Here is a 13,182-nt window from a genome sequence, read left to right as displayed (position 1 = left end):
AGCTGAATCCAATTATTGAATTATTTTCTCTCGTTCTTGCTGGACGCTGCCCAACTCTCGCGGTGAACATAGTCACAACCTAGTCCAAACCTAATGGATCTTGGTCCAAGGAATTTAAGATACCCTTCCTTCCTTTGGATCAGTCAAACCAGATAGACTCCCAGTCCGCAGGCCTCATGTGACCCACGTGGGTTTAGCCCTTCGCATGAATATACTACTACTATTACTACTACTACTGCTGCTGCTAATAATAATAATAAATAATACAATGGTGATAATGATAAATAAAAGGCAGTGTTTGGGCTCCAAGAATATATTCATGAACTCTACCTTAATATAGTTAAGTATTACATTGGAAAAGATGAAGAGCTGTAGAATATACACCACATCAAAATTCAACAAGGGTAAGTGACCAATATGGTGTTGAGAGCTGGTCGAGTACCCAGGAGCAGGCTCGGGGCGGTGCGAGGAGGTCAGACAACAGTTCCACACTTCCCAGTGTCTCTCATTCGCACACCTCCCAGTATCTCTCATACACGCACCTCACAGTATCTCTCCTACCCGCACGTTCCACAACCCGCCCCCCGTCTCGTTCCCCAGTATTTATATAAGAATAATCACAATATAACTGACCATCAACCATAAACATGAAATCTTCGTGAAATAGAGGAAAGTAGAGGACAATGATTTTGTAGTTGGCCTTCTGAAAACGCTTCAAACGTAGTTATTGAGTACATGAATATCCTGGTATATCGACATTACAGAGCAGTTGAAAACAATGTGTAGCATCGACCAGCGGCCCTGCCACTTACACCCCCCCCCCCCGGCACATTTCCTAAGAACAGCTGTTCCCCACATACCTCGTCACTCACTTTGTATCACTAACCAATCCTAGCGTGCAGTATCTTAGCTTGTGAGTTCAAAGTATGTCATGTGAAGAAGTGACATGATGCATCACTCACTAGGAGAGCTTATTGACAAAGATCTATTCCCTGCGTGGTTAAGAGTATATCCTCTCGCTCACTATGTACATCACTACCTTGTCACCTAACTGGCTTGCTAAGTTTGGTTACTCAGTCCTCCACAACCCACTTTCACCATGGCCCACACGGGTTTAGCATTTCCGTTTGAATATAATAATACCGTTAAAAATACTGACTATTTACTTTCTACTTTTGCGTTTTGCTTATTTGGATACCACGATAGTTTGACAAAGAATCGAAGCGATTGGGACATGCAGTGATCGGAATAAGATTTACCAGTGTTAGCACATGAGTCTGTATGATGTAAGTGGGTGGATGATGACTGGGCCAGTGGTCGTATGGTACACCCACAGTCATAGGAATGTTGAAACTAGTCAAAGATTAATATCGCAAATTGTATATTGATTATTGCTCGAGTAGAGAAGTGACGAGGGAAGTAGAGGGGAGTCGAGAGATGCGTCGCTTGTTCAGCAGTGCGTTGTCAACAGCATGAGCGGCCATTCACAGCCATTCTGATAAATGATTGTGATATTTCATGATTTACGAAAGGTACTGAGGGGTCACTTGGCTTTTCTGTAGGCCGGGTTTAAATTAGGTTGTGCTAAGATAATTGGTGAAGATTCTTTAGCAGGTAGATAGTTTCTCCATATTCGGTAGAAGTTCTATGTATATATTTCCATACAGGAATTTTACCGCAGCAAGAAATGTTTTCCTCATAAATGTTACCTAGATATGATAGCATTCAGGAACTATGTAGGATTTATGATTTAAACTGAAGGTGGTCAGAGTTAGTACACTGTACCAGACAGCTGAGCTCTTGAGCTGACTTTACACGTACAGAATAAATACGTCGAGTGTTTTGAAGCTGTACTTGTCGACGTCACTAATTCGGTTAAGGTCATTTTGAAAAACAGTGTTATACGGACTGTAATTTTTGCTGTAACTGAGAAAGTACGTCTAATCATTACGAAGTAATAATATTTAATTGTTATAATACTAAAAATACTGAAGTTGTCCTTGAATAGGGTGGGTAGGATTAATCTAATCTCAAAAAATTTAGGCGATTTAGTTTTACATATTTGTTTAATATATTTCTTTATAAATTTTATACTGCATGCAGCTTTATATATGAAAAATTTATTTCAGCTAAGAGACAATTAAAATCTGAAATATGTACGTGCTGAGCGTGTTGTTGTAGCTAACATGAATATGCGCATTAGACCAGTGGGTCCCAACTTGCCGCAGCTTCAGAGGCAGACACAACTACAGGTAAATTGGAAAGAGGAGACGATGGGTTTCTGTACAAACACACGAGGTCAATACTTTGAAAGTCCCCACGGCCGTGGCCACCCCGGCATGAAAAGTTGCTGGCATGTTGTAAACCTAGGCTGTGTTGAGAGATATACATAAGCAGCAAGTTGTACAGGTCTCATCAGGACATAGGTGTCTGAGTTTCCTCATTTCATAGGAATGGTCACTACGAAACAAACGATTCTTTGTATAATGAAGCTTAGACATAGCAACTTTGCCTATGGCTGACTAGCATGGGTTCCTGTTCCTCTCTGTGGAGCTTGTAGCTTATCGCAAGTTGTGGTTGATATTTTAACTGTTTCAACTGTCAAGATAGTTTATGATTGGGTAGAGTTTTCATAGTCACTGAGTGTCTGTTGAGACCTCGCCGCACTTTAGGTGAACATTACATCGTAATTACCACATGTTTTTAATAGATTCTAAATATTTAATTATATAATTGTATATTAATCAGGATTAAGTGCGAATAATTTCTAGCTGGAGTTTTTCGAATGGTGTTTTATTACGTGTGTGTGAATGTGCTAATCATTTTATGTACAGAGCAATGAATAACAGATCTATCTCAGTGCTGGTCAGATCCCATAATCCGGTCTTCCTCCAGCACCTACTTTCGCTCGCTTCAGACAGTTTTCTCCTCGTATTACAGTACCACCTTCTCTAGTAACATTTCTCGTGTTAATATTGTCAGAAAAAACATCATGGCTAAAATTCATTTTATTTGAATAAATTCATCCGGAATGACAATGGTGCAACATTGGCTGATACCACAACTTTTTTCAAAGAAGCAAAAGTTTGTGTAGTGTTGAGGCAGCGCAGCAGCGACGCATCTCAAGGATCCTCGTGGACTAGGTAGTGTACGGTTGATAGCTTAAACTTTCGTCTTAAAAACGTGAACAATATCGTAATGCTCGGCTTTCTTTAAAAGTTTAACAAGAATGCTCGACACTCAGCAGTAGTAAGTGGGTGAGGGGTTCCCCTTTTACTCACCTGCTAGTGAGCAGGTGGGTGACTACTTTTCCTCGCTCACCTGCTCACTAGCAGGGGGGGTTAGAACTTCCTCTCACTCACCTGCTCACTAGCAGGTGGGTGTGAGCTTCCCTTCACTCACCTCACCTGCTCGCTAGCAGGTGAATGTGAACTTTCCTTCACCTACCCGATCACTAGCAGGTGGGTGAAAACCTCCCCCCTCTCCTGCTCACGAGCAGGTGGGTGACAACTTCTCCTCACCCACCTGCTCACACTCACACTAACATCTGGATTTTTTTTTACCTTATCTTGGCAGTGTACATATAACAAGCAAAGATTATTTTGTATAGTGATGCACTTTAAATTTGCTAGGAGAATGTTGTGCAAGGTTAGGTTAGTGTTTGTTAGTGTGAGGGTTGTAGTGGCTTGCTGCCTTCACCACTGCCAGCACCTTTACCAACAGCATAGTCTTCGATACACAATAAATTGAACCACAGAATGACTGAAACTCGATAGGACATACATCCATTGAACAATATACAGATATGGATTCAACCTGAAAGTGAAAGAGATGTATTCAGATCAATATATATCACAATGAATATTTGTATACAATGGCTACGTATTAACTTTTATATATTTTATCGTTTCTGTAAATTAAAATTTATTAATTTTTAGGTAATTAAAAAATAGTTACCAGCAAGACATTATCAGTATTTAACACTTAACTTAGAAGACAAACCCCTTAATTATCTATTTATTCAGTCCTCCAGTAAACACATAGCTTTCGTTTAGTATTAGATAAGCAGTTATCATGGGTAATAAAACATATGTAAGTGACGTCTTTAGCACCAGACAACTCAGCGTCACTGATTCGGTAGTCACGTTATAGACGCAGCGTTTGAACCATATTTGAAGATCATGAAGAGGACTGGTATATGTCAAAGATGGCGCTGGTGTTCTGCTTTCCAGGAAACAACATAGGTCCGCCTGATACACGTCTTTCTCAGAGGAGGACCTTTCAAATAGTTAAGCTTCCTGTGGCCTACTTGAGATAGGTTTTCATCCCATTTTAAAAAATATAGAGCACAAAGGCCATAGATTTCAAAGAGGTTTCAGGACTCTCCTGTGGCAGCAGGTCTTTGCGCCATACATAATGGACACTTGGTTCGTAAATGCTTATTTTGCTGTGTTTATGCAACTTAGTTATAGAAACATTACAGCAACTTAATTTGAACTATATTAAGTTTACTAAACGAGTGATTAGTAAGGAATGTGAAGAGGCATAGATCGTTCAGAAATAAACAACTTGAAACAGGATGTCAAAATTATTTATGTCTGACAATCAGCTGTGCTGGACTTGGAGGATCAACACACAGCAAACCACAGGAGCTTCAGTTGGTGCTTTATTTACCGAAAATAAGTCTTGAAACGTACAGACGTGCACAAGCTAAGCCGGCCGGCCACCACTATGATCGACGTTTATAAAGTTGACATCTCTAACCAAAATTTTACGAAGGCTGAAATCGATGTACACATCGATTTCAGCTGAGGCAGACACGAGTAGGCAGAGCTGATGCAAAGCAAGAACTGAGATCCGAAGGAAGTTAGATGGTAACTGTTGGTAACTGCCGTCTGTGATAAGAACATCGGGATCGGCTGCTCTTCAAGGGGATATTTCACTGCAGCATCGAGCAGAGGTACGTGGAGGCGGATGTGAGGTGCGCTGCAGGAGGTTCCAGCCGTTATTGCATTCATGCATTGTTTAGGGAAAAAAAATCACCTGATATGGGTATTTCTTAATAGCAGCATTGGCCCTATAACAGGGTCAAGACAATAGAAGTTTCTGTCTTCTCTCAAAGCTTCGAAATTAGAAACAATTTGTCCGGAGTCACTACCTCATTATCATTCCTCCTCTGACCAGCCACCTCTGTTGCTAGGACCTTTCCAAAACTGGGATTTGCCTACTACCAAATGCACTGGCTATTGAGAGCTTTCAAAAACTGGGATCATAATGCTTCTAAGAGCTTTCTTATTTAAGAGGAGCATTTAGTCTCCAGTCCATACAAAGTGTCCATTACGTCTGAATCCACACAAGGTATCCCTCAAGTCTGAATCCACACAAGGTGTCCCTCAAGTCTGAATCCACACAAGGTGTCTCCCAAGTCTGGATCCACACAAGGTGTCCCTCAAGTCTGGATCCACACAAGGTGTCCCTCAAGTCTGGATCCACACAAGGTGTTCCTCAAGCCTGGATCCACACAAGGTGCCCCTCAAGTCCGAAGCCATACAAGGCATCCCTCAAATTCTGATCCATAAAATGTGTCCCTCAAGTCTGGATCTATACAAGGTGTTCCTCAAGTTTAAATCCACACAAGGTGTCCCTCAAGTCTGGACCCACACAAGGTGTTTCTCAAGTTTAGATCCACAGAGGGTGTCTCAAGTTTAGATCCACACAAGGTGTCCCTCAAGTCTGGACCCACACATGGTGTCCTTCAAGTCTGGATCCACACAAGGTGTCCCTCAAGTCTGGATCCACAAAGGATGTTTCTCAAGTCTTGAATCATACAGGGTGTTGATCAAGTCTTGAATTATGCCGTCTAGATCCACACAGCATGTGTGGACTCATTGTGAGTGTCCCTTAAATCTGGATGTATGTAAGCTTCACCTTCCTTGATCTGGAGTTACTGCCCTCTGATTATTTTATAGCCGATACGTATGTTATAGCCTGGTGTAGACATGGTGCAGGCCTGGTGCAGGCCTGGTGTAGGCCTGGTGTAGACATGGTGTAGGCCTGGTGCACGCCTGTTGTAGGCCTGTTACAGGCCTGGTGTAGGCCTGTTGCAGGCCTATTGTGTCTGTGCAATGTTTTATAACCCATTCTTCACTGCATCTTTTTCTCTCCTACAACATTATAGATTCAATGTTTAATTATTTAAATCTGCTTCCTTCGTACTGAGACAAAAAAATAAGATTCAGCTTGCAAGACTCGTCTTCCACCTTGCAAGACTCGTCTTGCAGCTTGCAAGCTCGGACTGTTCTCTTGACAGCAAAAGTTGAAATAGAGAAGGAATTTTCTAGTGATAATGTTTAGGTAGCAGATATATATATATTAAGAAGCGACCAGAGAGGAGCAATTAGCCTGAAGATGACTACGTGAAATCGTGACTCAAGAAACTCGCGCTTACTCTATACTGTCTTGGAAAAAAATAGTAGAATGAAGCTGCAAAACCACATTTTCCTAACGGCAGAAGAGAGGTGCGTCACGTTGCAGGCTAATGCACGGTTCAGAGGGACGTTCAAGAAAAACACCAGCAGAGGGCACGTCTATGACTAACACAGATGCACAGAACATTTGCCCACACGTCCTACATGGAGAAAAACATATAATCTTTCAACGACACACTATTGTCTATTAACTTGTAAAATTATCTGCCGGACACCGGCTGGTAGTGTCAGTTGCTACGAGTTACTGATCCTGGCGCATTTGTCGCTGGGGGACGAAAGCAGCATCACGAACATGTCCTAATTGTACTTGCTTGGAAAATACGCATTTAACAATTACTCTCAGCCACATATTTCAAATTATAAGTCAGTGAATAAGTGAAACATAACTCTTAAAATAATTCAGTAATATCTACATGCCCCTAGTTCCCCAAATTAAAAAAAAATACTTTAAATGATTTTATAATTATTATGGCCTCGTTCTCTATTTGTTAGGCCTATTTTTTTCCTGACAGTTTCGTATATTCTCACTCGACTAGTTGACAGGCGCAAGGATATAGCGGCAAATGTTGTTGGCGTCTAATGGCATCTGTTAGCATCTGCTGGCGTCTCCTTGGCGGCAGCTCTCTCAGCAACCTCGCCGTTGCCTCCTTTGTCTTCTTTTTCCATCATTTTAATTATTTTCTTTCCTCAGGAGGCGACGGTGACGCTGCTGGTGTGGCGACAGGTAGTGGTGGTGGTGGTGGTGTGGTGGTGTGTGCTGGTGGTGTGGTGGGTGAGGGCTTGGGGGGGGGAGGAGAGTATAGAGGGCGACAGGTGGAGGTTGTGGTGGGAACGAGGCTAGGGGGTGGAGATGACTATAGAGGGCAGCTCTAAGGTCATCAGTGGTCACCCGCCCTCTGTTTGTGACCCCGGAAGGTGGCCTGGATCTTGGTGGCCGCCTTGTTGAGTTCAGGATCAGCGAGGTCGATGTCAAGCTCCTCAGCCTCCTGAGAAAAGAAGGAAGATTTTAGTATGTGATGTTAAGTTATATTTTACGCTCCAATAGCGGTTATAAGTATGAGAGTTAATAATAATAATGATAATAATAATATTAATAATTTTATTTCTACAAATGCATGATGCAACTTATACAGACCATAGCTGACATCAATGACATACTAAGTAGAAAGCTCCTGGTTATGCTGAGTATTTCAGGCAATTTAGGTTAATTTTGTCCCTAGGATGCGACCCACACCATTCGGCTAACATCTAGGCGCCTACTCTGCTGCTAGATGAACAGGACAGCAGGTGCCGCCCCAGTGTTTCCACCCGTATCGGAGATCGAACCACGGACACTATATGTGAGCCGAGTGCATATTTTTTTTGCTGCTGTCGTTGTTGTTGTGAGAAACAATTACGTTAACATTTCAAAAAAATCGTAGTACATGAACTATTGAAATTTAGAAGGTATAAGTATCTTCATGAACCTTCTCAGTATTTGTGAGATGGTTGGTTTAAGGTGTGTAACAGTTGACTTTAATGTGAGTCCAGAGTTCATTGTTGATCACCGTTGAAGATATTAAGTGTAAAGAGAGATGAGGAGGAAGATAAGCAAAAGTGGTAAGAGAAGGATAAACACGAGTGTTAAGAGAACGAGGATAAACTTAAGTGTTATGAGAAAGAAGATAGAGAAAAGTGGTTTGATATTTTGTATTTGTGGCAAAAGAATACTGTTTAGCAAGAACCTGACTCGTTGTGAGGTTCTTGTGGTTCTTGGTAAAGAGAACCAGGACGAGGGATCACGTGACTGACAGGGGCATTAGGAAATATTTGTTCAGCTTCTAGGACACTCAAGGGACGGCCCTTGAATGAGATTAATTTATATCTCCTCAATTACTAAATGGTGTCAGTATTAATAAAAAGAAAGTTGAACAATGGAAACCCCCGAGAGAGAGGTTAGGTTAGGTGAGGTTTGTCAGGAAACAGGACAAGTGTTTACTGACGCTGATCTTAGACGATCACCCGCCGTTGGAGCTCTTGGCTTACTGGTCCACCTCTTTAAAAAATTATGACCATAGTTATGACCATTTATTAGCCTTAGACCCCTCAAGGAAGGTTCCTTGATGTTGGTGAGAGGCTCTTGATATAGGGAATTGGATCTGTGCTCCAGTTCCCCGAATTAAGCCTGAATGCCTTCCACATCCCCCCCCAGGCGCTGTATAATCCTCCGGGTTTAGCGCTTCCCCCTTGATTATAATAATAATTAGCCTTAGAGAGAAAGTTACTGATGAATCTGGGTCAAGCTTCACATCAGGAGAGACTTACGTCAGTGTAACTCGCCGCTATACAACACCTGGTAAAACACATGACATGCACAGAACTATGTAAAGAAACAAAGAGAGAGAGAGAGAGAGAGAGAGAGAGTCCTCTAAAAGTAAGAGCCAGTAGACTCTTGCTCTCTGCAGGCAGTATTAACCTGATTGCCTCCCATTCTCCAGGCGCTGTACTACCCCGTACGGACTTAGGGCTTTCCAGCTGATTATATAAGCAATTTGTTTTTGGCCGATATATGCAGAGCCTTTGTACTCAGTAATTTCCATTCATGCAGGATTTTCTTGCTAATTAATATATTTATATTCAACCTGTATAGAACGTGATTTTTCTGCATTTACAACAACTGCTTCTTTGTCTTTGTCAGTGTCGTCAGGTCGATTTCCCTTAACCTTTCCTCGTAGGACATACCCCTTAGCTCCAGGACCAGTCTAGTTGCAAACCGTTGCACTTTCTCTAGTTTCCTTACGTGCTTGGCTAGGTATGGGTTCCAAACTGGTGCTGCATCCTCCAATATGGGCCTAACATACAGTGTACAGGGTCCTGAACGATTCCTTGTTAAGATGTCGGAATGCTGTTCTTAGCTTTGCTAGGCGCCCGTATGTAAGTGCGTGTGTGTGTGTGTGTGTGTTTGCATCACAGACACAGTTAATTAAAAATAGCATTGCACGTGATTAGTGGTTTTTCAAATTATCAATGATCAGAGGGAAATCAGGAAAGTGTTTCGAGTAATATTATTTTTTTACTACGGTTTTCTGCTGCCTATTAAGTATCTAATCAGCCAAACATGTGATAGCACCTCTAAGCCTCAAAACATGCAGAAAATAGTCAAGAGGTTCAATTGTTTTTCAGACATAATAGCACTCCACAAAGGTGGCAGTAAAGCAATAGCTAAGAACTACAGACCGATAGCACTAACATCCCATATCATAAAAATCTTAGAAAGGGTTCTTAGGAGTAAGATTACCACTCATTTAGATATCCATCAGTTAAACAACCCAGGGCAACATGGGTTTAGAGCAGGTCGCTCCTGTCTGTTCCAACTTCTGGTTCACTATGACAAGGTCCAGGATGCTCTAGAAGACAGACAAGACGCAGGCAAAAGCCTTCGACAAGTGTGACCTTGGTGTAATAGCACACAAAATGCGTGACAGAGGAACAGGAAAGTTGGTAGATAGATCTATAATTTCTTAACAAATAGAACACAAAGAGTAGTAGTAAAGAGAGTAAAGTCTGAGGTGGCTACTGTGAGAAGCTCTGTTCCACAAGGTACAGTACTCGCTCCCATCCTGTTCCTCATCCTCATATCTGACATAGAAATGTAAGCCATAGTATCTTTGGAGATGACACCCGAATTTTCATGATAGTGTCCAAAACTGAAGACACTGCAAGTCTCCAAGTGAACATCAACCAAATCTTTAAATGGGTCGCAGAAAACAATATGAAGTTCAAAGAAGAGAAATTTCAATTTCTCCGACATGGAAAACGTGAGGAAATTAAAACTATATCAGAGTATAAAACAAATTCCAACCACACAATAGAGCAAAAAACTAATGGGAGTGATGTCAGAGGATCTCACTTTCAAAGACCACAACACTGTATCTACTGCATCTGCTAGAAAAATGACATGATGGATAAGAAGAACCTTTAAGGGCGTTAGCCACTCGCTGCCCTCCAATGTCTCTCTTTATTAACCAGTTTCATTGCATTTATTAGTAACTATATGATGGGCAATGTCTTTTGAAGGTATCCCTGAGGTATAATGGCAATTTGTTGCATTCATCCCTTGTCCTGTGATATACTTTTTTCCCACACACCCATACCTCTGTTTTCTATCAGTTTAACGTCCTAGACAAGTCAGCAACGGCCTTCTCGACAGAGTTGGCTAATGCTACCACCCCTGCCGCAGAGATGGAGCTCTTTCCTTGCATGCATATTATTTTTACCATAGAAATTGTCCCAGTTGTTTATGAATGGGATTACAAGTTCTTTACAGTACTTGTCTAACCAGAAATTTACACCAGTTGCCCTACTCATTGCCCACTCCTCCTTTAGACCTAACTAAATCTATATCCTGTTCTTAATTAGCACCTCCTGTCTCATGCTCTTCCCAGTATCGTTTCCACCAGCGGTCAGGCAGATAATGTGCTTGTTCTCATTACCTGACATATTATCAAACCTGCTGACTATGTCATCCACATCAGCTCCTGGGAAACACACCCTCTGTCTCACCTTTCTATTTCTTTTACACGCTTGCACACTTATTCGTCTCGGTTTCCAGTATTTCTTCACAGAATTCTTTTAACTTTGTCAGTCATGATCTTTTGTAAGAAAGATCATAAATGGAACAAATTCGTACTTTATTACAGCATTAATGAAATATAGTCACGGCTGGCTCCAACTTCATCTCTTTTCTTATTTGTATCCTTCATAAAAATGAAAATTTAATAAAGGTAATGCTAAGTAATGCTTTCAAAAGATCTAAGGCAAGTAATAGCTCTTACCTTAAAAATAAAAATAGGAGTTCTTCACTTAGCCCCGTAACCTTGAAGGCTGCCACCCAGTAAAACCCCATTTTTACTTAGAGCTAAAGACAGAGGGGAGCGAGAGGGAGAGAGGGGGGGGAGATGAGGGAGGTCAGTAATCACTCAGCCGTAAACACATACTTGACTTTGCAGTGTTTTTTTTAGCATAATTAAGCTCTTGCGATAATTCTTCGACTTTCCTGCCAGCTGCATTTATCTGTGGCTCTGGGTAGGGCTGCCCTTTATCCCCAGAACAGCCTGAATTCTTCGCGGCATGGATTCAACAAGGCACTGGAAACATTCATTAGACTATTTGGTCCATGTTGACATGATAACATCACATAGTTGCTGCACTTGTCTCGGCTGCATATTCATGCTGAGAATCTTCTGTTTCACCACATCCCAAAGGTTTACTCCAAATTCTGACCCTGCCATCTGCATGTTGCAACAGAAATCGTGATTCGTTAGACCAGGCGATGTTTGTCCAGTTTTCAACTATCCAGTTTGGGTGGACCTGTGCCTCAGTTTTCTGTTCTTAGAAGACGGGAGTAGAACCCGGTGTAGTCTGCAGCTGTAACCATCCACTTCAAGATTCGATGTGTTGTGCATTCAAAGATGTTCTTCATACTACTGTAGTAACACAAAGTTACTGTCTTCTTCCTGTCAGCTTGAACTAGTCTGGCCAAACTCCTCTGATCTCTCTCATTAACAAGTTTTTCCTTCCATATAACTGACACTCATATGTGTGCCACTTTTTGTCTCAGCTGCCTCTAGGTGGGGATAGCAGACTTTGTGAAGCCTCTCTAGTCACAGAGTTAGTAAAAATAGATATATTCTCTGCTAAGAACCGATAAATTGTGCAATGGAGTGGACTTGTTAAAGAATGATCCGTCGGTAAAAAGGACATAATACTCTGTTTATTTCATTTTATTGAAATGTTTCGTTCACCATTGACTTGATCAGTTCTGGATAAGTAAAGTTACTGTTGGTCGAAACATCTTATAAATAAATTGTCATAATTAGCATCTTGTCGTAATCATGTTCTGGATGGAATATTCTACCACTGGTAATAAACACTGGTAAACAGATAATCTCTATCATGGTAAACTGCCTCCGTTGTCACTGTTAATATAATTAATAGAATTAATACTCCAGGGCTGTCAAGCTGGAACTTCCAGCAGATATACAGACTAATGGACTCACAGGATATAGAAAGAATTGTTTTGGCAATAGAGTTGTGTATGATTAAAGCAAACTGCTGAGAAATGTCACTGATGCGAGTACTTCGGAGAGCTTAAAAAACAGGTTGGACAGGTACCTGAGTGCTTGTAGATAGGTGAGTTTGACCTGCCTAACATGGACCAGTAGGAATTTGGATATCTTTAACTGAAGATATCCATTTGGATATCTTTATGTGAAAATGTTTCGCTAACTAGTAGCTTTATCAGTTCAGTAGAGAGATGCTACTCGAGAACGGTAGAAGATGTGGTAATCAGTCCCTCAACCTGGAGACCGGTAGTCAGTATCTTAGGCTAAACTATTGAATACATCGGCTGCCATGCTGTCTTCTGTGTACAGGTCTGTAAGGCTGAGGGACTGATTACCTCAGCTTGTACTGTCTTCTGTGTAACGCTCTGCATGGCAAGGCTGAGGAACTCAATACCTCATCTTCTACCATAATCTTCATATAATTTCCGGCCTATAAAACGTTCTCAGATAAAGACACCAGGTGTTGCGTGTGTGTCTCAGTCCTCATCGTGTCGCTATTATATACCACATTGTAACAATGCAGTAGTTTCCAGCAACAAATTCGATGTCCTTAACGAACAACATATGCAAGGTGCTGGAGCAGTATTAGC

At 41.5% G+C, this 13,182-nt stretch overlaps 1 protein-coding gene across 1 annotated transcript in view; it reads right to left on the bottom strand.

The window, feature by feature from the left end:
- Window positions 1-297: 297 nt before the first annotated feature.
- The window catches only part of igl (igloo), a 183,435-nt gene continuing 170,550 nt past the window's right edge, over window positions 298-13,182 (bottom strand). Inside the window, exon 3 of the mRNA XM_070094739.1 lies at window positions 298-7,474. Within this exon, the coding sequence (XP_069950840.1) occupies window positions 7,367-7,474 (108 nt within the window). The 3' untranslated portion in view covers window positions 298-7,366. The remainder of the gene's footprint in view (window positions 7,475-13,182) is intronic.

Source organism: Cherax quadricarinatus, chromosome 47 (assembly GCF_038502225.1).
Source record: "Cherax quadricarinatus isolate ZL_2023a chromosome 47, ASM3850222v1, whole genome shotgun sequence".
Classification (NCBI taxonomy): Eukaryota; Metazoa; Arthropoda; class Malacostraca; order Decapoda; family Parastacidae; genus Cherax; species Cherax quadricarinatus.
Note: the sequence above shows the minus strand (reverse complement) of the source record. Positions and strands in the feature narration are given on the sequence as shown.